We start from the raw sequence: 27,621 nt of genomic DNA on the forward strand, positions 1-27,621 counted from the left end.
CTCCCATATGTACAAAGATGTTCATAGACGCAGTGTTGGTAATAGCAAAATACAGAAAAAGAGAAAGGAACAAGCTTTCTACAGGAGAACGGATGAATAAATGGTGGTATGTTCATTCATGGGAATACCAAGTAGCTATGAAAATAAATGAACTAGAGCTACATGTTATTATATAACTAAATCCCAGAAACATAATATTGTGCAAAAAAAGCAAGTTGAGGCAGGATTTGGATACAGTGCTAACATTTACATAAAGCTTACCAACATGCAAAACAGTCTATATATTATTAGGAATTCATAAAAGTAGTAGAAAGTATAAAGCATGACAGTGATTATAAATGTCAAATTCAGGGGAGATGGTAATCTCAGGAAGGTAGAAGAGATGATGGAATCAAGAAGAGTGCGCAGAGGCCTTTGTACTTGTAATATTTTATTTTTTCAGCTGGGTTAGGTGGTGAACATGTAGGCATCATTGTACTACTCTATATTTTATGTATGCCTAAAATAACCTATTAACAATAAAAGTTACTTAGCTGGTGTTTGCAACAGCACATTCAGAAGGCCAATTCTGGGATATTTATAAGCATTATTTTAAAAGTTGTAAGTGGTTCAATAAATTTGGGAAACACTGGCTTAAATAAAGTTAAACAGGCTTTTTAAAAAATTCTCAGTGTTTTTTTTTGTTTGTTTGTTTTACGTTGTGTATTTTATTTTATTTATTTATTTATTTATTTATTTATTTATTGGCTGCGTTGGGTCTTTGTTGCTGCGCGCGGGCTTTCTCTAGTTGCGGCGAGCGGGGGCTACTCTTCGTTGCAGTGCACTGGCTTCTCATTGCAGTGGCTTCTCTTGTTGCAGAGCACGGGCTCAAGGTGCTCCGGCTTCACTAGTTGCAGCACACAGGCTCAGTACTTGAGGCATGCAGGCTCTAGAGCACGTGGGCTTCAGTAGTTGTGGCACAGGGGCTTAGTTGCTCCACCGCACATGGGGTCGTCCCGGACCAGGGATCGAACCCGTGTCTCCTGCATTGGCAGGCATATTCTTAACCATTGTGCCACCAGGGAAATCCCTCTCAGTGCTTTTAACATCCTGTCTTTCTTGTAAATCCCCAAAAGAAGGTTATCCTATTAAATTATTTTACCATAGATGAGGAGCCAGCAAACTAGAGCTGCCTGCCACCTATTTTTGTAAAAGAAGTTGTATGGGGAAATAGCCACGCCCCTTTATTTAGCATTGTTTACTCACCACCGTAGCACAGCTGAGTAGTTATGGCAGAGACCACATGGCCCACGAAGCCCAAGATGTTTACTTTGGCCCTTTACAGAAATAATGTGCAGATCTGTCATAGAGCAGTTTTGGAACTGATGTTACTGGGAATTAATTTTGGGATTGTAACACTAGAACTTTGCCCTTACACCTCAGGAACTGGTATGTTTATTTGTGAAAATTGTTATAAAGAAGACTATCCATTCTTTCTAGAATTCCTTGGAAGATGGTGTTTCATCTTTGAATCTCCAGCACCTAGTGCAATAGCCCGCATATATTTAGTGCTTCCTGTGTGCTTCATTGAATTGATTTAAATTAAAGAACCATTTGTGGAATGGATTAATTAGGATATAGATTCATTAGCTGTAACAGACGTGCAAAGTACCTGTGGCTTGGATAAGAGAGGAGCTTAAAATTTTCCTCATCTAACAATCCAGGCATAGGCAGTCTGGGCTGTTATGGCAACTCCAGGTCAGGGTCCCAGGCACCTTCCCTCTTGTTGCTCTGTGGTCCCTTAGGTGATACCTTTCTCTGCATGACCCAACATGGCTGGCCCCACCCACCAGAACTACGTCTATCTAGTGGGAAGAGGGAATGTAGGATAGGGCATGCCCCAGAGATTGTATACCATCACTTCCCTATTGACCAGCACTTACTCCCTATTGACCAGCACTTACTCCCTATTGACCAGCACTTAGTCAGGTGGCCATGTCTAGCTGCAAGGGAACCTGGGAAATGTAGTCTTTATCTGGGCAGCCACGTGCCCAGCTAAAAACTCAGGTCCTACAACACATAAAGGAGGTAAAGGATTCTGGAGGAGAGCAATGAGTCTCTGCCAAAAAGGGATACATTAAGGGCTGCCAAAATCAAAGGTGACTCCTTTCTGTAGGGATAGGCCTTATTTTCAACTCTTTTAAAATAAGCCCTGATGCCAGAGCAAGAGACATGTAATTCTGCTTCATTATTTTCTACTCAAAGTAACATGACAGCACGTTGAGATATAACACGCTAGTTTCGTTCTCCTAGCCCTTGCGTTTGAGATGTCTTTTTCACGTATTTGAACAGACCCAGAATTTCTTTTTTGGTGAGGAGGTAAACAAAGTGGGTTTTGCCACTAACTGAGCATTTACTTCTAAGAAGGAGAAAGCTTCCAGGTCCCTTGCTATATCTCACGAGGCAGAAAAGATTGGCTGGGAGGAGGACGTGGAGTCACACTTTTGTTACATTATCCAAGAAAGGTTTAATGAGCTGGCTCTTTTCTGTACTTTAGTAGCAGCATTAAACAGCAAGCGGGCACCATTGTTGGACAAAGATTTCTCCTAGGAACTTTGCAAGCATTGCATGTTCCAGTTGCAACAATCATATAATTTTCTTACAAAGGTGCACGGAGATCTCTGTGTGACTTACTTCAGTACAAAGCGGTCTCAATTTGTTCATCTTTTTGCTACCCAGAAGAGAAGGAAAAACTGATCACTGGGGGACTTGAAGGCTCTGAAAAGGAATTTGGCTTCCTTGGGAAAATGTGTTGAAGAGGGGGGCCAGGGGCCTCTATCCAAGTGAGGCCTATAGTCCTCTGATTTTCCATTTCACGATTCATTTCTGAAGGTTCCATTTTATTGTCACGGTTACAGAATCCTGTAATGGGAACTGCCCACTACATAAGAGATGATGCAAAAAAATTGTATTTCCCTCCACCAGGGTTTCTCAACCTCAGCACTATTGACATCTTGGGCTGGATCATTCTTTGTAGTGGGGGATATCCTGTGCATTATAAGATGTTTAGCAGAATATTTTGCCTCTACCTACTAGACGCCAGTAACAGGTCCCTAGTTGTCACAGCCAAAAATGTCTCCAGACATTGCCAAATGTCCCCTGGGAGACAAAATCACCCCCGTTTGAGAATCACTGCCCTGCAAAACCTAAAGGTATCCTTCCATAGAGAGACTTGCTAAATGACCTTAAAAGAAGACATGAATTCTGCTCCTAAATACATCTGGGTTAATTAGTTAACCCTTAGTTAATTAGTTAACTAATTAACTAATTAGTTAATTAGTTAACCCTTCTCAGGCTTCCAGTTTCCTGATCTTAAGAAGGTAAAGAGTTGATCTGAGTGCTGTCCTTCAGCACTGACCTTCTGGGATTCTGCAGGTCAGAAGCTGTGATCTGGGACTTGGGTCTAGAATACAACTTGAAGGAAAGCAGGATTCGGGGGAGAGGATTTGCAGTGAGGGACACACCATGCATGCAGGCAAGAAAGCGGTAGGGAAATGTGTATATGAAGTGGGAAGAGGCCCTGTGGCTGGAATGGTGAGAAAGAAGAAATGGTTGAGAGATGGGGAACTTTCCAGAGGGGCAACTGCAAGACAGCCTTGAATTTGAAGCTTGTGGTTGAGAATTTAGATTTCTTTGGCACCCAACTCAGAACCAGGAATCTAGTAGTTACCCACGCAGCATTTGAACAGAATCTAAGTGAACATGGAAGGCCTTTGGTAACACAGAGAGGCAGGGGAATGGGGCAGTAAGAGCAGGGCTCCAGCAACAGTCTGCCTGGTTCAAATCTCAGTTCTACTTATTACTTTCAGGCTCTGTGACCTGGGGCAAGTTTCTTAGCCTCTCTGTGCTGCAGTTTCTTCTTCTGAGCAATGAAGATAAATTTTCTAGGGTTAAAGTAAGGATTGGATAAGTTCACATATATGAATGAGTATGTGGGTGTGTGTGGGTGTCTGTGTGTGTGTGTGTGTGTGTATATATATATATATATATATATATATATATATATATATATACACACACACACACATAATAAAATTAGAACAGTTTCTAGTATACAATAAGTACTAATGTGTTTGTAATTATTATTACTAGTATTACTATTATTTGAGAACCAATAAAATACTTTTAGTATGCCTTGCATACTGCTTGACATATAATAGGTGATCAGAATGAATTAATGAAGATTTCTTAAAACATTAGCTCCTTAATACCCATCTATGATACTAGAACTTATCCCATATCACCCTTCCCTAGTCCACCGTCCAAAACTCAGATGCCCCAGAGCCAGACAGGGAACACCAATGAGTGGACCCAGCTGGAAGTGAGATAAGAAAACTGCAGTGGGGTGGGGATGGTGGTGTGCTGAATTGGGCGATTGGGATTGACATGTATACAGTGATGTGTATAAAATTGATGCCTAATAAGAACCTGCAGTATAAAAAACAAACAAACAAAACAACTAAAAAAAAAAAAAAAAAAAGAAGAACTAGGCATACGTATGCCCCACATCAAAGTTTTCCAACTGTTTTCAAACCCTGTGCCGGTCAGCAGCATAGGTGCTAGGACGGCACTGGCCTAGAGTTTGCCCTTCTGCTCCCAGGCCCAGCACCTCTCCCTCCTTCCTGAAATTCTCTTCCAGGCAGACTCCTGTGCTTCACAGCAGGGACAGAGTGTGGCTTTCTTTGTTGTGCTTTGAGAACCACTGGGCTGCTTTTAAATGAAAGTGTAAACTGGCAAATTCTTGGCCTTGTTTCTCCTCAAGCTGACCTCATCCAGGTGCCCAGTAAGCTGGGAAACTAGACGCATTTCTTTCCCAGGTGATCCTCTTGGCTACAGTAATAAGTGTTTGCATGAAATTAGAGCAAAAACCAAGAAGCTAAAATGTCAAGATGGAGTCAGGGAGAAAAGCTGTTGCACAGTAAAGAGTGGTACCTGAACACCAGAAAACATGTGATAAACTCAGAGAATGTCCATGCTTGGAGGCACCCAAGAGCTTGACTAGCCCAACACCCCCCTTTTATAGAGAAGGATACTGAAGCTGTCAGTGGAAATGGGATGTATCCAAGGTCACAGCTAATGGGTGGTACAGCCACAACTTAAACCATTGGCCCTATTCCTGCCTTACCAGTTGCTTTCAGAACCATTATGTAGGCCCCTGTTCTGTAGGGTTCCTCTTTCTTGGCTAAATCTGGTCATGGCCTCAGAATCCTGCTTAACACCTTTACTCTAATCATCCAAGGAATCAGAGTTTGCCCAAAATGAACCCCGTTCCATCCCTAGTTTAGGTGTTGTTTCACAGCCAACACAACATTACCCTGAATTCCTAAAGAGGTAGTGGGAGTGCTGACTCCTTGTAATGCTTCTCCTGCATTTCCGATGACTGACAAAGGCCCACCCACATCTTCTAGAAATTCAGAGTCTGTGTCACACATCCCACATCTCCAGTTACGTATCTGCATTCAAACAGTACCTCCAGCATAGCAAGAATAGATTCGTATGCACCCTCTCACTGATTTCCTCACAAAAACCTTGACACGTATGTACTGCTCTCCCATTTCATGAATAGTATTTTCTGCCACCCTTAGGTGAGTTCCTGGGTCGGCAGATAAATGAAATCAGCATCGTCGTCTGCTCCTGGATGTCAGAAATCTCCATGCCCACAGAGAAATATGAAGGGATGGCGACTTGATCCGCAGTTACTATTTTGAGTTAGTGTTGCACTCTCAACCCTAGGCAACTCCATTTCCAGTTACATAGTCACCTATGTAGCCAAACATCTTGCTTAATATCCTTCTCCATGACAACCTGGGAGGGCAGGGCCCGTGTCTGGTCCACTTGCTGCTGGACCCCAGCACCTAACCCAGCGCCTGGCCTGTAGCTGGTGCTCAATATGTGGAATGAATGAATCATGGCAGTTCGCTTAGCCTCCGAGGTTCTCTGGGGCTGAAATCTCATCCTATTGGCCCGTCTGTATTCCCAGGCTGTGGCTCGTGGCATTCGATAGTGTTGGATTCTGAGGAGTTGGGCTGGGACCAGGTGTGGGACTCCTCACCAACCCAAGTCTTACTTAGGCCTAACTTTGTGACGAGACGGGTCTGGTGACTTGGAGATAGAAGAGCCAAGTGACTTTGGGGCAGGTTACTTAACGCCTCTCGGTCTCTGTTTCCTCATCTGTGAAATGGGCATGTGGAAACCTGCCTTTTGGGTTTAAGGGTTTTGGCAAGAAGTGAGCATGGGCTCAGGAGTCAGACCACCTGGGTTGAACCAGGCCTTGCCACCTACAAGCTGTATGGCCTTGGGCAGGTAACATAACCTCCATGCCTCTGTTTTTCCATCTGTAAAATGAAAAGAACAGTGCCCAGTTTTGAGGGCTATGTTGAGGATGAGGTGGGTTATTACATGTGAAATGCTTAGCACATGGAAAGCTATCTATAAATGTCAGTTAGTAGTAGTAGTAGTATATTAACTATAGTGTGTTGGGAAACTGTAAATATTTACTATTTCTCTGATTATCGCTAACACCTTTACTCTGTTCCAAGGCAACTAATCTGGCCGCTAGCCTTGGGGAGCCAAACTGTAAACCAAATTACGGTCACAGAGCCCAGGCAGCAGAGGGGGCAGGGCACAGCGGCTCCTCCCCTCACATGGCCCCCAGGCTGACCCCAAGCCACTGCCTCTGAGAGGGGTCTCGAAAGTTGCTCTGTCTCAGGTTGCCAGCCTGCTGGCGAGACCTTGATGAACAAGAATAGAAACACAGGGAAAGGGAAGTGAGAAGCCATGAGAGAAATCGCAGAGCTTTCACAAGGCCCAGCAAACATGAGGCTGCAGCGAGGGCTGGGCTCCGGGGGGGCCCCGGCTCTGGGACAGCTGGAAATCGCCTCGGGGGCAAGGAAAGACCTGCCCTGGGACTGGGCAGGATTGTGTGGTTGGAGGATGGGGGAGGGGGAAGGGGGAAAGGGGAGATTCCAGATGGCCTGATTAAATCCCTAGAAAGAGGACCTGCAATTATAAAATAATAGTATCGTAATAAATATGCATCCCATGTATCAGGCAATTATGATCACACACTGTGCTGAGTGGTTCGAAAGTATCACCTCCTTTAATCCTCATTGCAGATATAGACATTAAGTACTGTTTTGTCATCCCTGCCTTGCAGATAGAGAGACAGAGGCTTAGAGAGGTTAAGCTACCTGCCCAAGATAGCAAGTAAGAAGCCAAACAAGGATGTGGACTCTGGTGCTGGGGCCTGGGCTCTGCCTGCTGCGTAGGTGCACAGGCTTTGGTGTCAGACACTCAAACCTGGGCTTCAGCTTCCAGCAGTTCCTTCAAGGAGAGAATCCATTGAAGTGGTGGGAACCGAGCACTTTGTACAGCGCTTGGCATATAATGAGCATGCAGTGAAGGGTAGCTTTTTTTTATTACTGATGAGGAAGTCATGGTTATGGGAACTGCTTAGGCCTTTTGGGGTTCAGATCCCAGGGTCATGAGGAGTCCCTTTGGAAGCCCAGTGGTTGCCAGCACATCACTAAGAACTGAGCAGTACGGACTAGTCAGTGGGACTGACCCCGGATCCAGACTGTCTCAGTTCACATCCTGACTCCTCCTTATTAGCTGTGTGACAATGAGCAAATTAATTAACCTCTCTGTGCCTCATTTTCCTTATCTGTAAAATAGGTTAGTAATAATAATGCTTTCCTCATAGGGATATCATGGGAGTTAAACAAGTCAATATTTGTAAAAAAAACTTACAATATGCCTGGTCCATGGTCATTGCTTTCTAAGTCTTTGTTGGATAAGTAAAACATGTAATGTTAGTGTCCCTGTTTTACAGAGGAGAAAAATAAAGGAGATTGAGTAACCTGTGCAGCATTACCCAGTGAGTGAGGGCAGAGCCAAGCAGTGAACCCAGGCAGTCTGGCTTCTGAGCGCACACTCTGGAGGACGGGCTTAGCAGAGTTCCACTGGAGCTCAGGGATCCTGGGAGCTGCAGGGTACCTTCTCGTACCAGCAGGGTCAGGATTGGTCCTGGTGGTGGAGGAGGAAAGAGGGTCTGGGAGCCTGGCTGGGCAGGCCCAGAGGCTCTGCCTTTTCTTGCTGTTGAACTGTTCCAGAAACTGTGCTTTCCTCAAGTGTGACTCCCATCCCCCCTCCCTCCCCAACCTCTGTCGTCACTTACAGTTTGCTTGCAGAAGCATACAGGACAGGAATGACAGCCCTTCCGGGGGCATGGTTTCCCCACTAGGAAAAGGACCGCCTTTATTCTGGTGGAATTTGTTAAATACAGTATCTAATCTGAGACCTTAAGAAGCGCTATTCCTAAAACGTTCTTTAGTCTCTGTGTCTCTGCATTTGCTTCTTTGAAATACAGTGTATTTTCTCCAGTCTGCACCTTGCTTTGTGATTTGTAATAATGATTATGGTATGAGATCTATAACATTTAATGAGAGCTGTGTGCCAAGCTCTGTTCTCTTCCACACACTGTACGTGGATTATCTCATTTAATCCGCACCCAAAATCCTACAAGGAAGGTATTATTACTAAAAGCTCATTTTACAGATGAGAAAACTGAATAACACAGAGGTTAAATAACTTGCCCCAAGATCACATAGCTGCTAAGCAGTAGAGCTGGGAAAACCAGAGTTCATGCTTGTAACTTCTGTGCTAGCTTTTAAAATTCATAAATGAATAAAATGTGTCTGAGGCCTCACCAGCTTGTATTTGTCACTTGGACTGCATCAAGATATCAGCAGAATGTATCAGTTCTCACCTCAATGCCACCTCCTTCCCAGGGGAGAAAAGGCAATGCAATCACTGCTGTCCTCAGGCCTGCAGGCCTCCTGGAAAACATCTTTCTGAAGTCATGTTCCTGAAGTAGTGGGAAATATTGAACCAGTCTCTTGGGGCCGGGGTCCTTGAGAAATCAGAGAAATTGATGACCTTGGTAGCTGACCACTCTTACTTAAATTGATCAGAATTTTTTATGGCATCATTGAAAGCCACTCAGAGGGAAAAACCACAAAGTTGATCACCTTCTAGTGAAGCCCCAGGTGACCAGCTTTATAGATTTCTACATAAATAAGTCCTGCACTTAGGCAGGCATGCTCATTTGTCCAGGCCACGGGGAACCTGCTGGTCTTCCGGGGCAGATCCCTCAGATAATTTCCAGAAAGAGTAAATGGAGCTCTGAGTCGTGTCTGCAGGAATGCTGCAGGAATTAAGACTTTGCAGAGTTAAATTTTCTAACAAACCCAGTTGAACAGAAAGCCACATTTTCACATACCGCTATGGAAAATGTTTCTTACCTGTTTCAGTTTGCTTTCCTGCGTTGGCTGGCAGAATTCAGTAACCAGAACCATTACTTAACTTTGTATGGCCAAGGGATTCTTGATGAACAGACGTTTCCTGGGGTCTGCTCTCAAGAATGAACGGTGGGTTGTGCATGGATCACACATCTGTTAATGCCATTATGCTTCAGGCACTGTTGGGGATACAACAGACAATAAGGTAGATGTGGTCCTGCCCCCAGGAGGCTGACATTCTCATGGAAAAAAAAACAAAAAACAGAAAACCAAGCTTTTTACAAGCGAAAAAATAAATTAATAAAATAGTCACAGACTTTGAAAGGTGCCAAGAAGGAGACAGATGAAATTGACCTGGAGCCAAGGTGTACAAAGATAGGGGAGAAAATAGGGGAGAAACTTACCTCCTTTAGATGGACAGAGAAGACATCCTTTGGACATGACCTCCAAGCTCACACTTGAGGGGAGAGAAGGAGTCAGCCCTGCAAAGAGCCAGGGGAAGGGCATTCTAGCCAGGGGGGAACAGCAGGAGTAAAGTCCTCCGGGCAGGACAGACGTTGGCCAGCTGAAGGTACAGAAGAGAGAGGAGAATTGCTGGTACAGAGTGAAGGAGGCAGGGAAGTGCTGGAGAGCGGGGCAGGGCCGGTACCCCAGAGCCCGGCAGGACATGCGTGGAGAGCTGGATTCTATTCTCAGTACATGGGAAGACATTGAAAGGTGTTAAGCAGAGGCAGAACATGGTCCTATAAACTTTTTTTTCCTTGGCCATGCTCCATGGCTTGTGGGATCTTAGTTCCCCGACCAGGGATTGAACCTGGGCCCTCGGCAGTGAGAGCGCAGAGTCCTAACCACTGGACCGCCAGGGAATTCCCGTTATAGACGTTTTAAGCTCACTCTCACCTTGTGTAAGAGACTGGTTTGGATAGAGAGAAGAGTGAAATCACATGGAAAACTTTTTTAAAATTTATTTTATTTATTTATTTTTTGGCTGCGTTGGGTCTTCGTGCCTGCGCGCGGGCTTTCTCTAGTTGTGGCGAGCGGGGGCTACTCTTAGTTGTGGTGCATGGGCTTCTCAATGCGGTGGCTTTTCTTGTTGGAGAGCATGGGCTCTAGGTGCATGGGCTTCAGTAGTTGTGGCATGCGGGCTCAGTAGTTGTGGCACACGGGCTTAGTTGCTCCACAGCATGTGGGATCTTCCCAGCCCAGGGATTGAACCCGTGTCCCCTGCGTTGGCAGGCGGATTCTTAACCACTGTGCCACCAGGGAAGTCCCTCACACAGAAAACTTTTATTAAAACATTTCAAAATACAACTTTCCAATATATAAAAGTCTAAACAACTGTCCCTTCCCAACCCTCCCCTGCTAATGACCCAAGCCAAAGCACTGTCATAAGAATTTGTCATAACAAATTCTTATGCCTATGCTTGGTGCAAGGCAGTCCTTGTTTGTCAGCAGCTGTCTAGGATATCACAGGCCTAAGAATTAAAATATGCCCAGACCTGAAAGACTCTGCATTACGAGCACTTTAATAGGACTGAAATTACGACCTCTAGGCAAGAGATGCTGGTGTTGTATGGACACCAAGGGGGGGAAGCAGGGGTGGGGGGATGGGATGAATTGGGAGATTGAGATTGACATATACACACTAATATGTATAAAAGAGATAACTAATAAGAACCTGCTGTATAGCCCAGGGGACTCCACTTCGCTGTATGGTAGAAACTAACACAACGTTGTAAAACAACTATGCCCCAATTAAAAAAAAAAGATGCTGGTGTTTAGAACCAGGGTACGGGTGGTGGAGGTGGAGAGAAGTGGGCGGATTTGGGATTTGGGTGGGAACATTAACAGCTGATGGAATGAATATGGGCATGAGAGAAGGTTCTGGCCTGAGCGCCTGGGTGGACGGTGGTCCCATTTACGGAGATGGGATGACCGGAAGACAAGGATGGAGGGTGGGGATGGACATAAAAAGCTCCATGCTGGACAGGCCCAATGTGAGGGTCTGAGAGCCATCCAAGCAGTTTGGCCCAGTAGACGGTTGTATGTGTGGGCATGCCAGCATGATGGAGAAGTGCCAGGGTCAGGCTGGGGTCTCAGATCAGCCAGGTCAAATCCTGGCTCGCCACTTACCAGCTCTGTGACTTGGGCAGTTTCCTCATCTCTGGAACGGGGCTCCCAACATCACTTACATTGTGGGCTTGTTGTACTGATCGTATGAGTTAATACATGGGAAGAGCTTGGATGTCAATAGTAAGTATTCAATAAACGTTGGATTCCTATAATAACAATTACCATCATCATCGTCTTAGCGACAGTAATTTTCTTGCCATTTCTCTCTTTCTAATTAAAATCAAGGACCTTTGTAGCTGGTAAACACTTCTCCTGATGTTCCAGGAATTATCGCTTTACCAGTCTGGGAGCTCCGTGAACACGGGGTAGGGTCTGCGTCTCTCCTCCTTAACCTCCCCTCCTGGTGCCCACACACAGGACGTGCCGCAGCAACCCTCATCCAGTCACGTGGAATTTAGCGTGATTCCGGAAAAGATGCTTATTTGAGAGAGTCAGTCAGGCATTGAAGAGAGCAGGAGGGGCTTGGACACAGACAGGAGAGAGGAAATTGCAAATTCAGTGACGGTGACGATTCACAGCATCTTTGCTCCCCAAGAAGGAGGCTCTTGATTTCACAAAGCAACCTCTTCCAGAATTAGATAGTGGTCTGTTAGAAGAAAGGTTTCCCTTACAATTAGTCAAATCAGATACCTCCCCGAGATTTGCACACACACACCCCCATCAAGGCTCCAGACACCTCGGTATGACACCTGCAGGCCCCCATCTCTCCCTCTCCGGAAGCCTCTGTGATGTGTGCCCCAGGATCTCACCCTGTTGCTCTCACCCTCTTCTCTCTGTCGTGTTCATTTTGCCTGAAGCATCTGCCTTAACCAGTTTTTGGGGAACATGGGTCCCTTAGATGAAACCCACTGCCACACCAAGCACCTCCCCTCTTCCCCTGGAGATGGGTGCTGTCTACACTTCAGTGGGATCCATGATCTCACCGTGTGTTCTTTTCAAATCATGGCACGTGGCTCTGCCCTTTCCCAGATTTTTTTTTTAAAGTTAAATTTCAATTTCAGATAAACAGTGAATAATGTTCTAGTATAAGTTTCACTCAATATTTGCTAAAGCATATTTATTTGCTAAATCATATTTATTTGCTAAATCTGGCCACACCGTAGCTGTAAGAATCCCAAGTCCAAATTCCCATGAACTGGACCAAGAAGCCCTAGGGCACAGCCCCATTACGTGCCCTTAGAAGTTCACATCTTGGGTGCTGATGCCATGGTCTAAAGCCAGACCCGGAGTCTTCAGCCATCCCCTACCCACACCTGGAGAGCTCTCAGGCTTCCCTGGAGAGTCTTCCAACTGAGGTAATCTTGGCTCCCCGACCTGCCATGAAAAGGTCTTAATCCTGGAGTCCAGGGTCCAGGTCCAAGTCTCCTAAATACCTTTCTTAGTTCCTCCCAGGGCTGTCCTACAAACAAGCCCTCGGAGCGCCTGGCCTGACACGCAGTTCCTTAGGCATGTATGCAGATTAGACCCCACGTCAACACCAACCTTCCTCTTTCTCTGGATTCCATCGTCACTGCATCAGTGCCCTCTGGTCCTCTAAGAGCCCTAACATCTCCTGTGACTGCGTTCCTATTTCGAGACAGCCTTCCTCCAAGCCTCCTTTGCCAGCTGAGATGAATGATAGATCAGGAACCCAGTGAAGGGTCAAGGCCATCCCACTTGATTCCTAAGGCTCCCTCTGTTCTTCATCCCTCAGGTCCTCTGCCCCAGATCCTAGCCGTACTGAGGAGCCTTAGTGCCATAAACTTTCAGAACAATAGTCTGTCTCATTTCCTTCAAGGATTAAAAAGAAGCTAGTTCCCTGGCAAACTTAACCCTTCCTCACACCAGAAAGTGGGTTATTTAGAGGCAGGAGTGGAACCAGGAATTCTGGATCCCTGGCTCCTCTCCTGAGTATCCATGCCCGGCATTAGCAACGAGCAGGAATATGAAGGGGTCCGGGACAGCACAGACTCCTGACGATGCAGGGCGTGTAGTTCACCAGCCTGAGGACAAGGGCCATCACCTGAGAAATGGGCACCTGCTCGCAGAAAAGACGGAATCCTCGTCCTCTGCTCCGTCCCAGCACCCACCGCCTTCACTCAGCCCCTTGTCACTTCACACTTGGGCCGTGACTTCTTTCCGTTTGGCTGTTTCTTTTAGCACCAACATCTCCCCACCTCTAGGGTCAGCTCCCCTCAGATCCATCCTCCACGCTCTCCCAGAGTTGGCCATCCAACCGTATCACTCCCCTGCCTGCTTAGAAACCTTCAGTGGCTCTTACGCATAAAGTCTTAGGATTAAGTAAAGCTCCCCACCCTCAGCTTCTGGCCCTCTGCCTGGAAGTTTATGCCCCAGAAACACTAAAACCTCCATAGTTAGCTCTCAGAGCCCGCCACGTCTCGTGTCCATACCTTTGCTCATGCAAGCCCTGCTCCAAGTTCTCCTACCCTCTGTCCCTCTCTCTCCTTACTTAAGACACAGTTCAGTCTGTCATACAGAGTGAAGTAAGTCAGGAAGAGAAAAACAAATACCGTATGCTAACGCACATATATGGAATCTAAAAAAATACGGTACTGATGAACCTAGTGGCAAGGCAGGAATAAAGACGCAGACGTAGAGAACGGACTTGAGGACACAGGGGGGGAAGGGGAAGCTGGGATGAAGTAAGAGAGTAACACTGACATATATACACTACCAAATGTAAAATGGATGGCTAGTGGGAAGCAGCCACATAGCACAGGGAGATCAGCTCGGTGCTTTGTGACCACCTAGAGGGGTGGGATAGGGAGGGTGGGAGGGAGACACAAGAGGGAGGAGATATGGGGATATATGTATATGTACAGCTGTTTCACTTTGTTATAAAGCAGAAACTAACACACCATTGTAAAGCCATTATAGTCCAATAAAGATATATATTAAAAAAAAGACAAAGCTCAGGGGTCACCTTCCCCAGGAAGCCTTGCTGGATCCCCTAGACTCTGTTTGGTGTGTGTCTCTGAACACCTCAATCACTGCAATTACCACATGGCATTATGGTTACCAGGGCCTGTGCCCTCTCCCCTTCCAGGCATTGTGAGCCTCTTGCAAACAGGTGCTCAGTAAATGCTTGGTGGTTTGATTTGACAATTCACCATAAGAAGGAAGTAACATCCTTTACAAGAGTTGTTTGTATCCCCTTCTTGAATTCCTTGATTCTCCTCCCCACCCTTCCCTAACCTGGCTCACTTCGCCCAACTGGCTCAGTTAGTTTCCAAAGCATCTCACCACTAGTACTCTTATTTCATCTTGCCAGGTCTCCGCCCTGCTTCCACTTTGAAAGTAGAGACTCCAGCCATTCTGTGTTCACTTGGCTAACGTTTTTTAACACCTCCATGTGCTGGGTGCTGTCTGGATTGTGATGCAGAGACTTGCTGGACAAGGTCCCTGCTCTCAGAAGTCCCCAGCCTGGAGGGGAAGTCAGACAAGGAAAGAGGCAAATAGTATATGCTGTGATGGGGGGACAGGGGGACACAGTAGATACCCAGGTCAGCTCTCCTCAGACTGCCTTGGGCTCACATCCCAGCTCACTGCTTTTTGGCTGCGTGGCCTTGGGCAAGTCCCTTATCTGTGTCTGTTTCCCATGGTTAAAAGAGAGGGTAATGACAGTACTTACCTCTTAGGGTTATGTGGGGAGTAAACGAATTAACTCATGTAAAGAGTTTAACCATAGTGAACAGTCAGTAAATATTAGCCATTATTATTCTTAGCTCAATATGCTGTGGGAGCAGAGGAGAGATAAGACAGATAAGCAGCAGTTATAAAGGACAAGGATGAAGAGATATCCATATTCTAACTGGAGCCCAGAAACAAGCATTTGACATGAAAAGCAAATGGAAAGTCTCCTTGGTGCTTCCTAACTCTTGTGGCCCCCGAGAACCAGTCCCGGCGAAGCTGCTGCACCCAACTGACCATCTCTCCCTTCCTTAGGGCCGACGACTGCTTTTGCGCTTCTCGGAAGCTGGACGCAGTGGCCATCGAAGCCAAGTTTAAGCAGGACCTGGGTTTCCGGATGCTGAACTGTGGGCGGACGGACCTGGTGAAGCAGGCAGTGTCTCTCCTGGGGCCCGATGGGATCAACACCATGAGCGAACAGGTACAGGGGTCCTCCGAGTGTCTGAACAGGCACCCCACCTCCACCATGTGCCCTGCCCCAGGGCAGGATGGAAACAGCAGGCACTGGACAGAGGCTCCCCCTTCTGGTGACGTAGGGTGATTGTGTTGTTGTTGTTTTCTTTTTTTTTTTTAAGTTTTTAAAATATCTTATAAAAATATCCTTGTTCATCTGTACAGAAGTTGCACGTGATCCTTGCAGCTGAAATGGAAAATAGAGAAAAATAGACCTATTCCAGAAAGGAAATCATGCCATCATCATCCACCATCATTTATATTTAGCTTGTGTCCTTCGAGCCCTTTTTCCAGCATGGTTAAAATTAGTTCTCTGCATCACAGAACAAATCCAAGCAGATTTTCACCAAACTTTCAGGGTGTGTTTAAGATACACAAAGGTCATTCTGAGGGACCCCAGGAGACACCTCAGAGACAGGCAGCCGTCCCCCAAACCACTGAAACTGAGGTACAGTGAGAGGCTTGTGTGTCTATCAGGGAGACACCCCGGGTGGGTGAAGATGTCACGGATGGAGAAAACAAACAGCAGCTTTCAATGTGAGCCCCAGATGCGAAGTCACAAAGGACAAATGGAGTTGCTTCTCACATGGGCAGCTCATCCAGCAAGTTCCAGGGAAGGGATAACAGCTAACAATTTTCTTGAGCAACACAAAGGAGCCCTAATACACACACACACACACACACACACACAAACACACACACACATTATTTTTTAAGAACAAAGATTTATTATCTTTCTGGTTTTGGTATTTTGTATTAAAGATACTTTGCAGTATCATTAAATATTCTTTTTTTAAATCACTCTTAATGGCTACATAAAATGGTCATATTTATTTGTTCAGTGAACCATACCTCAGTTGTTGAATACTTAGATTGTTTCTAATTACTTATATCAGTAATGCTGAGCTACATATACTTACACAAATCTTTGTTCAAATCTCTGATTATTTCATTAGGGAAATTTTTTTAAAGTGGAAATAGTCACTCAAATGCATCAACTTATCTTAAAGTTTTGGATCTCAAATTACTTTCCCAGAGACTGTTTCCTTGTACACACTCTCCAACTATTTATGTGTACCCTATTAATCTTTTACTTAATTTAATTAATCTTTTGCCTGTTTTTCATTAGAGCTTAAGTGTTTTTCTTCTTTATTTCAAAGAGCTCTTTACATATTAGACATATAACCCTGTGTTATAATATGACAAATATGTCTCAATTTATTGTTTACCTCTTAATTTTGTTTATGTTTTCAATCGCATGTCCTCAACGCTGTAATGATTTTCTTTTGTGATTTCTTCCATTACTTTTATGCCTAGAAACGGATCCAGTTAGATGTCTTTTATGGTTTTAATTTTTTTCTCTATATCTCTAATCAAACTGGAAATGATTTTGGTGTATAGTGTGAGATAAGGCTCTAACCTGAACATTTTCCCAAATAGCCGCCTTCACAACACTGTTTATTGAAAAATCCATCCCTTACTTCTGTTGGTGTGGTACTTTGTAATAAGTAGGAATCATGGGCAGATATGGAATTCCTGAAAGTCATTCCTCATTCGCTTGCCTTTTGCTTGTAAATGATAATGTCAAAGCTGACGTTGTGCTGGGGTCATACTCAGAGGCACCAATTTCCCTTGACACTGACCAGCAGCTCACATAGAGCAAAGATGACACTTATATTGTGAAAGAGAAAATGTCAAGGAAACAGTGTTTACCAATTAGATAGCTTAGGGCTGATATTGCAGAATCCAGAAAGTTCCTAAGAGCTTTCAGTTGAAACCAACCACTTGTTTTAGCAAACACTCTTAGATCTGTTGCAGCCTAAAACAAACAAAAAATCCTCTGACTTAAGCCAAGATAAATGCAAAAAAAAAAAAAAAAAAAAGGCAATGTATGTTTCCCTTCTTGCTTCCATTTTGGTTTTCAAAATATGGAGGATTATGACCTTATAGGGCTGTACATTTACTTTAAAATACTGGATTTTGAGTACAATTATAGCCTCCTTCACACAAGTAAGATTTTCCGTTTGTTTTGTCAAGTGACACAGCCACCTGGTAAACCTCTATTCTCTGGTTTTTAACTCACCGCAGGGCATGACCCCCCTGATGTACGCCTGCGTCCGCGGGGACGAGGCAATGGTTCAGATGCTGCTGGATGCCGGAGCTGACCTGAATGTGGAGGTGAGGGTGCAGAGGGCTGCAGGGCCCCTGGGCCTGGCAGTCCCCGGGGAAGGCGAGCAAAAAGAGGGGGGCTTTATCTCCCAAAGAGCCACCGCTGACGGTGCTCAGTCCAGCAAATAGGTCAGACCAGCTGTTGGATTTCCTCCGTCCTGAGGCCCCAGCCCAACCAAACTCCAAGGAGCTGCCCCAAAACATTTTTCATTTAAAAACAACCCATGAGGCCACAAGGAGCCCTAGCTTTTCCCTCAGTTCAGCTGTACCCAATCTCTGATTCTTCTTGCCGATCCATTCAGAGAGAGAGAGAGCTGTCCTGAGCCATCAGCCCTTTCCTCTGCCAAATACAAAGCTGGTCCACGTACCCTGAGCTAAGGTGTAGCTCCCCCAGGTCTTCCACCCTCCCCCACCGAATCCCGATTGGCTCACCCAGTTGGCCGGTTTAAACCACAGGTCTTAAAGCTAATTGCAAAGCTTCCTTGAGGCAGTGTGGTATAGTGGAAAGCGCACCCTCACAGGCTTTAGAATTTGACACGTGGGTTCAAATTCTGAAACTGCTGTGTCTTAGTAACTTGCTTTTCTGCTTGGGCAAATAGTTTAACCTTCCTGAGCCTCGGTGTTCCCCTTTGCAAAATGGGAGAATAATCGCACCCATCTCAGAGAGTTGTTGGAAGAAATAAATACAGAGTAGCATCAATTTGGGACTCAGTTATTATTGGTTCCTGCCCCCCGCCCCCACCAAGGCTTATAATAGGTGAAATTACACTTTTTGACCATGTTCTATGCTGACTTAAGACCCCCTCTCACAAAAAAAAAAAAAAAAAAAAAAAGACCCACTCTCTTCCGGCAGCCTAATATTGGCAGTCTCAGAGGCTGGGAAGATCGATTGACATGCTGCACTCCTAACTCAGCCACCCCAGGAAACTTTTTTTAGTTCAAAATTAGATGCTCTTGTAGTCTTCGTACTGTGGTTTAAAAAAGAAAAAATTAGCATGCTTTATATTCATCTGAGGAAAGCAGGCAATAGACATGGTTTTGGATCCAGAACCATTTTGGATCTTATAAATTTCAAGTATTGGAGATTTTTTTTTCCTGCTACGAATCCCCAAGCACTGCGCACATCTCTGCAAGGGCTCGTCAACTTTGGGTCCTGGTGGGGTTCTCTGGTCCTCTAGCCCATCCCACAGCTCCCAGCTCAAGGTCCTCCCCCCGCCGGTGATTAGTGAAATCAACTGCTCTGAAAGCAGCAGGCATCGCGGCTATTATGGCCCCAGGAGTGTTTGGAAGAAAAGCCATGCGTAGGTGGCAATCCTGCAGAACCCTAACCTTTAGCTGTCCTGCAGCCTCTCTCTTGGCCTGGGGTGTTTTGAGGTCCCCATATGGGAAGGCCAATATCAGATTGCTCATTCGTGGTGTGCCCAGGGAAGGTTTGTGCCTAGGTTTCCAGTAGCATGAGGGTCCTTGTCAACCAGGAAGCCAGCAGAAGAATGAAATGAGGACAGTGTGGGGTGAGCTGTGACCAGATGGTGATGTTCCTCCATCAGATGGCTGGTGGTATTGCTTGGCTTGAAAGCTCGAAGCAGACCTCCCCTTGCACGGGGTTTGCCGCTGCCAATAATTTCCCCTAGAGATGTGGATGTGATGGTAGCGGCCTCACACCACCTGACATCCTGTAGCTCTCAGAAGCAGCACCCTCCCTTAAGCAGGAAGAGGAGACAGGCAGGGGAGCAGGCTCGTTGTAGCCACCGTTACAGCTTCTCCAAGGCTCCTTAGAGGTGGTCAGAAATCATCCATTCATCTCTTTTCAGATGAGAAGCAAAGGAGTCCTCATTGTGACGGAGGATATAAAGTCACTACCCCACATCTCCAGTGTTTCCCGAGGCACCTTCTAGGACGTCCTTTTGTACATATCTAGCCCACATGCCCAGCCACAGATAGGTCAGATTTGCTGGTCTAAGTATTGTGAAGGTCACATTTTGAAAATAACTTCAATTTGTTTATAGGTTGTCAGTACTCCTCATAAATATCCATCCGTCCACCCTGAGACCCGCCATTGGACGGCTCTGACTTTTGCTGTGTTGCATGGACATATTCCTGTAGTTCAGGTATTAACGTATTTCCCTATCCACATCTGACCTTTAATTTTACCTCTTTCATTACGCAAATTTGTACCTCTCCCAGCATGCCTATTCCCTAAGAGATTCATATTGGTTAATTGCAGTTAAATATAGCACATTCATATCATATGAATGAAAATATTATATGTAATGCTCTATATGGCCTGGCTCTAACCAATATGAACTTAACACATACCCACATGCAGCCTCACACGCAGAGTGGCAAACTTACCAAGTTGTTCCCAGTTGCTCGGGGGTGGGGCCTGAGCTGTGATTTTGTGGATTTGTTCATTTTTGCTTGTTGTAACATGAACATAAGACCTGGCTGGTGTGAGACCTTAGAACCTTCCCTTAGGTGTGACCCCAGTGTTTGCATAGAGTCTAGTGGTTTCCAACCACTGGAAAGAAGCATCCAAGTCGCCAAGGGAGCGGTTCCAAAAGATACTTGCTTGGATCCCACTTATGGAGAATCCCATCCAAGAGGTCTAGAGTAGGGTCTTCACATGTGTCTTCTGAAACAGCTCCCCGAGTATGGAGAGATGTCCTCGTCTGAGGTCCTTTGGGCACGTAAGTGTGTTTTGCTTGCACCCTTTCTGGCTGTTGTAGAGTTGGTGTTCAATGAATAGCCATCTAGTATATTCTAGATCTTAAGCTCGGTTTATTCCAGATCTTAAAACTTTACTTCATTGGAAAAAAGATATCAGCATCCAGGTCCCTGACCACATCTGACATCCTAATAAATGCTGAGCTTTGGGTACATCAGGAACTCACCTCCTTTTATGTGGTCCAAGCCTCTTAGAATTATGCAGAGCAGAAAATAGTGTGCTAGGGACCCCTAGGCAATGTTGGAGTGCCACAGGAATCCTTTGTTGTTTCCTAGGTCGTGGGAATCCTTAAGACAGATGTGAAGTCATGTTTCAGGAGGTTGAGTGCGTGACATGTCACACCAAGAGCTGGCTTCTGCCTGTAGAACGTCATGACCAGCCCACTCCTAGCGGAGGGATCTAAGAAAGGAGGGGTCAGAGGGTGGCCTAGTGGACACAAATGCCATCCCTTAACATGCAGTGGCATCCCCAGCCTTTAAATCAGGAATAGGAGCAGTGGGTAGCCAAGCAAAGCCAAACAGAAGTCAGGTCACCTCTCCGCAGCAGGTGCACACACCATGGAATGACAGGTAGGCAGCCCCTTCCTGACTGTGCCCTCAGGTAGCCCTGAGCAGGTAAGACAGATGTTTCCCCCTCATTTTACATCAGCTGTGCTGACAGCACGTTCACTGTGAGATCCAGCATGGACGGCATCTCTGTTTTTAGGAAGCCCAGATCTCTTAGAGAATGCGCAGAATGGATTCATGTTCAACAGCACTCTTGGAAGCTCGCTCTGCCACTTTACTCACTGATCTTGCTGGCCAGGAAACTCAGCATTTGCTGAGCTGTCCTCAGAGCCCTCCAGGATGTTCTAGAAGCGATTCTTGCCCTGGTTGGCCCTGGGGGTCCCCAAAGAGTTCTTCAGAACTCTTGAGTTGCTATGGTTCGAAGAGACCCCACTAATACTCTCCGAGGCTTTGTGTCTCCGACCCCGAAAGGAAGTCCTCCGACACACTGGTGCCACGAGCTTCTAGCTCAGTGCTTCTAGAAACTTTTAATGTACATATAAATCACCTGGAGAACTTGGTGAAGTGCAGATTCCCATCATTCGGTCTGGGGTGGAGCCTCAGAGCCAGCATTTCAAACAAGCTCCCAGGGGATGCTGATGCTGCTGTCCGTGGACCACAACTTGAGTGATCTGAGGCTCTAGAAGATACGAGAGGCTCTCGGTTTTTCCTCTGAGGTGCAACTGCCCTCCCCCTGTGCACATGCTCACAGACCCAGAGGGAGGGCAGGAACACTGGCGTCACACTGATTTCCACCACCTTCTCCTGACGTCCCCTCACATGCATGTCCTTTAAACATCTCAATGGCCACTCTTCCTCCGCAGCTCCTCCTGGACGCTGGGGCCAAGGTGGAGGGCTCTGTGGAGCATGGCGAGGAGAACTATTCAGAAACACCCCTGCAGCTTGCAGCCGCCGTAGGTAAGAGTTGCTGATGCTCACGCCGGCCAAGGGGCTCCAGCGCGCTGGCCCTTGATGTGTCTGTGACTGTGTGTTTGCTTGATTCTCTTATAAAACCCCCTTCTCTGGGCTTGCAGGAAATTTTGAGCTGGTTAGTTTGCTGTTGGAGCGTGGCGCGGACCCCCTGATAGGAACCATGTACAGGAATGGAATTTCTACCACCCCCCAGGGTGATATGAACTCTTTCAGCCAGGCCGCAGCCCACGGACACAGGTAGGCTAGGATGGCCCAAAGCCACGAGGTCCCAAGTGGTGCTTGTTAAAAATGCAGATTCCCAAGCCTACCCCAGACCCACTGTATCTCTGGATGTGGGACCCAGAGGCAGATCAGGCCTGGCCAGCTTCATGCAGCACACGCCCACTCAGACTGGCTTGTCTGGTCCTTCCCCAACCGGCTTTCCTCTCACAGAGACGTCACTCTTTGCCAGGGTTGGTCAGCACTCATCCTATCACCTGTCGTGAAGTGAGAAGAATCCCTTTTAAAGAATCGTAAAACCCCTCATGTTTGGTTACTTCCTGTCTACATTTCCTTCAGGATTTACCCCATCAGATTTTACTACACGTAACCCAAAGTGAAGCAAATTCATTGTGGGGGGGGTGAGAACTGCAGGCAGATGGTTCTAGAACCTTCTAGATATTTGGGGAATGCACTTAGCTCCAAGTTGTCCTCAAGGAAACACAGCCACACCTGAACCACCATCTCCTCCATCCACCAAACGTAGCACCCGTGGTCAGGCCTCTGAAACCGCCACCCCGGAGTTGGTCCCGTCCTTCCCTTATCCCAAGTGAGAGGTCTCCCCACTTCCCCTGCCTAGTCCCTGCCCTGGCACAGCCCTTCCATCTCTGAGTGTCTTCATCTCTGGGTTTATGATTGACAGGAATGTGTTCCGCAAACTGCTCGCTCAGCCAGAGAAGGAGAAGAGTGATATCCTGTCCCTGGAGGAGATTCTGGCCGAGGGGACTGACCTGGGGGAGACAGCCCCGTCCCCGCTGTGTGCCAGCCGCAACAGCAAGGCCAAACTCAGAGCCCTGAGGGAGGCCATGTATCACAGCGCTGAGCATGGCTACGTGGATGTCACAATTGATATCAGGAGCATAGGTCAGTCTGGGGACCCTCCAAGGCTGGGCACAGAGCCTTGCCCAGCTCCAGGTCACACACACACACACACACACACACACACACACACACCCACACCCCACGCAGCCCAGGGAGCTTCTCATTTGCTGGTTGGAGCACTTCCAGGCTAAGTGCCCACACCATCCCCACAGACAGCAGCGTCCTGCCAGCCCCGAAGTCCCATCCTCAGGTCACCCTTCCACGATTCCCAAACTCTGGACCCTGAGTGAGAAATCTGAATCACCTGGGGAGCTTGTCTGAATACAGATTGCCAGGCCCTACACCCAGAGGCTCTGCTGCCGAGGGTCTGGATGGATAAAGGCTGGAAATCTTTATATTTAACAATCATCCCAGGTGGTTCCCAGTGGTTGGGGAATCGCTGCCTGAGAGCACCCAAATCCATGAAGCGGCCGCCGGCACCAGCTAGGATGAGGGCATCTCTTCCCTAGCAAGGCTGCACCCACTTCAGGGGCAAAGCCACTCTCGGGAAGAGTTAGGGGTGGCTCTCCCTTGAGTGAGCTGTGCCAGAGCCATCTCCTCCATGCGTCTGGGGAACAGGCTAGCCTGGCCTTCACCCCTGTAATGGCACTAGCCCCAGCCCAGAAACAGCAGGATGGAGCACGGGCTGTAAACACAGGCTGTGGCAGGTCAGGGTAGGCTGAGGCCCCAAGGAGGGGCCCCCGGTGCTGTTCTGGAAACTGGTCTCTCTTGGAGGGTGGCTGTTTAGTGTGGCGGACGTTTATGCCATTGCCCTGGGAGCCTGTGACGCTTGATTCTGAAGCTCGAGATCCTGAATCGTGTGCTTGTTATAAACAGTAGCGAGTGCCTCAGTCTCACAGTGAGGGGGGAGAAGCAAATCACAGCAATCAGCTGCTGGAGAGGCTTCTATCAAGGGAGAAAGACCTGATGAAGTGCCTGCAGATGGAAATGTTGTTCTGCACATGGGAGCGGCAGCAGTATCCTCCTGTGTCTTCATATTCAGATGGAAATATCTGCCCTGACCAGAGCAGCGGATGGTGAGGTCCACCCGTGGGTTTCACCACCTCTAAGCTCTGGGCACGGATGTAGAGGGGATGGAGATGAAGGAAGTCAGGACTCAGAAGGACGCAATCTGCATAAAGAGTGTGCATTATAATTCCAGTATTCTACACAAGGATTATACCTTGTAAAATGCAGCCCCTAATAATATGAGTAGCGTGCAGGACTAAACACCCATAGTTAAGGGAATCGAATTACGACCTTTAATTGCAACTTCTGCGAGTCTTCGGGGGAAAAAAAAAGCAACACTGGCTCTATTCATTGAAAGGCAGGCTCTTGGTCTCATGATGTGGTAATGTCCCCGGGAAAGGCCAGCTTCCAGATAAAAACACGCCTTCTCCTCTGGTTGTTTTCTGCCCTCCCCTCCCCTCCCCCACCCCCGCCCGCCCCCTTTCCAGGTGTCCCGTGGACCCTGCACACCTGGCTGGAGTCTTTGCGGATCGCCTTCCAGCAGCACCGCCGGCCTCTCATTCAGTGCCTGTTGAAGGAGTTTAAGACCATTCAGGAGGAAGAGTACACGGAGGAGCTCGTCACCCAGGGCCTGCCCCTCATGTTCGAGATCTTGAAAGCCAGCAAGGTACGGGGGCTTAACGCCGTTGTGCTCGTGGGCAGAGAGAAAGGCCGGGGGCTCTGATCTCCGTGCTCCCTGAGCCTGACCCTGTCCCACGGGTGGGCTCCCTGCAGTCACAGCGCTGGTGCAAATGTACCCCAGCTGGTTACAGCTATTTGTACAGCCTTTCATGGGGCAGCTGCTTTATTGAACACCTGTTATGTCCCAAGGCACTTGGGCACGTGGGACAAAGTAAAAGCTATCTTCCAGCCTGGGGAATTTGCCTGAAGGCTGGGGAGCTAAAGCCCACCCATGGGCCCCAAGGACATCTGAGGTGGTTTGTGAAACAATGTTAAATTGGGTGGCACAGGCTCTGAGGGGTGTGAGATGCTCAGGGAAGGTGTCACTGAGGTGCCGAGACCAGGGCAGGCCTGGCTGGACGTTAGGAATCCAGCAGGAAGAGAGAAATGGGTGTAGCTCTCTAGGTCGACGGGATGCAGACCCTGCCAAGGTCCCTGGAAAGCCAGGCCCTGAGAAGCCTTTTCAGGTCTGAGGATCGTCTGAGCCTGGTGCTTGAGGCTCACCCCTTCCTCGAGGGCCTCTGAATTCCTGCTGACACTATGTTCCCAGCAGCAGGGAAATGCCGCAACCCCTTCACAGCAGGCTTTGCAGGACCCTGGGGTCCTAAGATAGTGGGAGCCTGTGAAGTGTCAGGGAAGTAGGCCTCTGAACCAGAAGGGCAGCGTGGGTTCCCCTGCCGGGCTTGGCCAGGGAGCTGTCAAGACTGGAGGGGGGAGCAACCTTCTCCAGGCGGCAGGGATGGCCCCGCAGCAAAGCAGCAGCACACCCAGCTGCTTCCTGAGCCTTGGAGCACCTGGCCTGGGGTCCAGAGCCGGTCCCATGAGGTATTCTCATTAGCACCAGAGTCTCAGCCTCTGTGGGCTGGATTTGTGCTTGATGTCAGGCCCCACTGAGACCCCAAATGGGAGGAGGTGTGCCGGTCCTCGGGTAATGAGCCTCAGTGATTCCACAAAGAGCAAAACCTGCTGGAAGTATTTCCAAACCAAACTCTCCCTGCCCCTCACCCCTCACCCTGCAACTTGAAAAATAAATAAATAAGGCCTGAAACTACCTAAGAAACCACCGTAGTGAAAAATCATTGCTGGGTCTGTTCCCAGGGTCTTGGTGTTCTAATTGGTTTCTGGTTTTGTTTTTTGTTTTTTTTCTTCTACGGGCTGTAGTGGGAGTTCCAGAAATGACTAAGGCACCCTATGTATTAAGGAAACCTAATCTATGGATTTTTAAAGTAAACTTTACTTTGAAGAATGAGATACATCAGAAAAGTGCCCAGATCGTAACTATAGAGCCTAATGAATTTTCACAAGGTAAACTTACCTGTGTGGTCGGCACCCAGACTGAGAAATGGAACATTGCTAGCACCCCAGCAGGCCCCTTATACCCCACTCAGCCACGACCCTGAAAGGGCAGCCAACAGCAGCTGAAAGCGGCAGCTGGAGGCCTGGAAGAAGGCAGGGGCCTTTGGCAGATGTGGACTAGAGCCTGCTCCCTGTCAGCTGTACTGATCTTGGAGGGTGGAGGGAGCCAGGGATGGGGCAGGAGCAGCTCGTGGTCAGGACAGGGGTGGGGGGGGGGGCAAGTCTGGAGAAAAGGGTGCTTTCAAGAGTCAAGTTTGCCCTTATAGGGAGTCAATGGCAACCCCTACTGGTGAGATGTGGTATTACATCATAGTGTACACTGACCACAGGGGGCAAAGAGGTGATCAATTTCCCGTGGCTGCCGGGGCAAGTCAAGCAGTCCCCAAACACGGTGATGTTCCTGAGGTCAAAAGATGTCTGGAGAGAGATGGTGGCAGAGAAGTTCAGAGAGTTGAGAAAGTGCTGCAAAACTCTGCCTTCAGAAAGTGTCCTATTGGAGGAAAGGAGAAGCCATGCATCACACAACTAGCTAGCATTGTCCCTTCTCCCTCCACTAACGGATTCCTGTTCGCATCATGTCTGCTGTTCTGTGGGCGCAAATACCTGGTTCTATCAGAGTAGTGGGTAAGAATATAGAATTCCTGTAAATAAATCCACTTTACGGTCAACTCACAGAAACACAGCCATCCTGTAAAGTGAAGCGATGCCTTCTCCCCATGGGTGACTCGTGCTCGGTCATACGTTACTTGAAATCTAGTTGCAAATGTGCTTTTTTGCCCCCAGTTATAAATTTTATCTTTAAAAGGGTTCAGTGTCTCTAGAGTTCCCCAGGAGTAGAACAATACAGTCATTTTTAAAAATACATCTGTTTAAAGAGAGCTCCTGGCCCGTTTCTCCCACACATAACTCCTCTGGGCATTTATTCATTCTGTAGTCATGAGTGCCCACTAGGCTACAGGGTGACAGGGCCTTCTTTACCTTCTTTATGGAACTTACTGTGGCCAGGGGAGGGGCAGACACATAATACGCAAGGAAATACATCAGCAAAAGAGAGTGAGAGCATGATAAATGCTATGAAAATAATGAACTTGGACAACGATGTAGTCTCTGGTGGGTGGAGCACACAAGGTCTAATTTAGAGAGGATGGTAAGAAAAGTCTCCCAGAGGAGGTAGCATGTGAACAACCACCTAAGTGAGGAAAAGCTTCCAGCCACGCAGAGGTCTGGAGGGAAAGCATTCCAAGTGGGGGAACTGCAGGAGCTCAGGCTCCAGGTGGGAACGTGCTTGATGTGCTGGGGCAGCAGGAAGCAGTGGGACACAGGAGAAAGTGTAGGAGATGAAATCTAATGGCACGGAGACTTTCTCCATGGTGGACATTGGGGTTTCTCTCCGTGTGAACTGAATAGAACACCACTGGAGGCTTTAGCCAAGGGTGAGACATGAGCTATGTGTTTTTTTTCTTCCTTGTGG

The 27,621-nt window shown here is 47.3% G+C and overlaps 1 protein-coding gene across 2 annotated transcripts in view; it reads left to right on the forward strand.

The window, feature by feature from the left end:
- The window catches only part of ABTB3 (ankyrin repeat and BTB domain containing 3), a 307,345-nt gene that overhangs the window by 246,232 nt on the left and 33,492 nt on the right, over nucleotides 1-27,621 (forward strand). Inside the window, exons 5-11 of one of the 2 annotated variants that reach the window (XM_059936832.1) lie at nucleotides 15,417-15,582; nucleotides 17,703-17,792; nucleotides 19,790-19,891; nucleotides 21,878-21,971; nucleotides 22,088-22,223; nucleotides 22,888-23,108; nucleotides 24,563-24,741. In XM_059936832.1, coding sequence (XP_059792815.1) covers nucleotides 15,417-15,582; nucleotides 17,703-17,792; nucleotides 19,790-19,891; nucleotides 21,878-21,971; nucleotides 22,088-22,223; nucleotides 22,888-23,108; nucleotides 24,563-24,741 — 988 coding nt within the window. The remainder of the gene's footprint in view (nucleotides 1-15,416; nucleotides 15,583-17,702; nucleotides 17,793-19,789; nucleotides 19,892-21,877; nucleotides 21,972-22,087; nucleotides 22,224-22,887; nucleotides 23,109-24,562; nucleotides 24,742-27,621) is intronic. The other variant, XM_059936833.1, reaches the window with a different exon arrangement.

This window comes from Balaenoptera ricei, chromosome 10 (assembly GCF_028023285.1).
Source record: "Balaenoptera ricei isolate mBalRic1 chromosome 10, mBalRic1.hap2, whole genome shotgun sequence".
In the NCBI taxonomy this organism is placed as follows: Eukaryota; Metazoa; Chordata; class Mammalia; order Artiodactyla; family Balaenopteridae; genus Balaenoptera; species Balaenoptera ricei.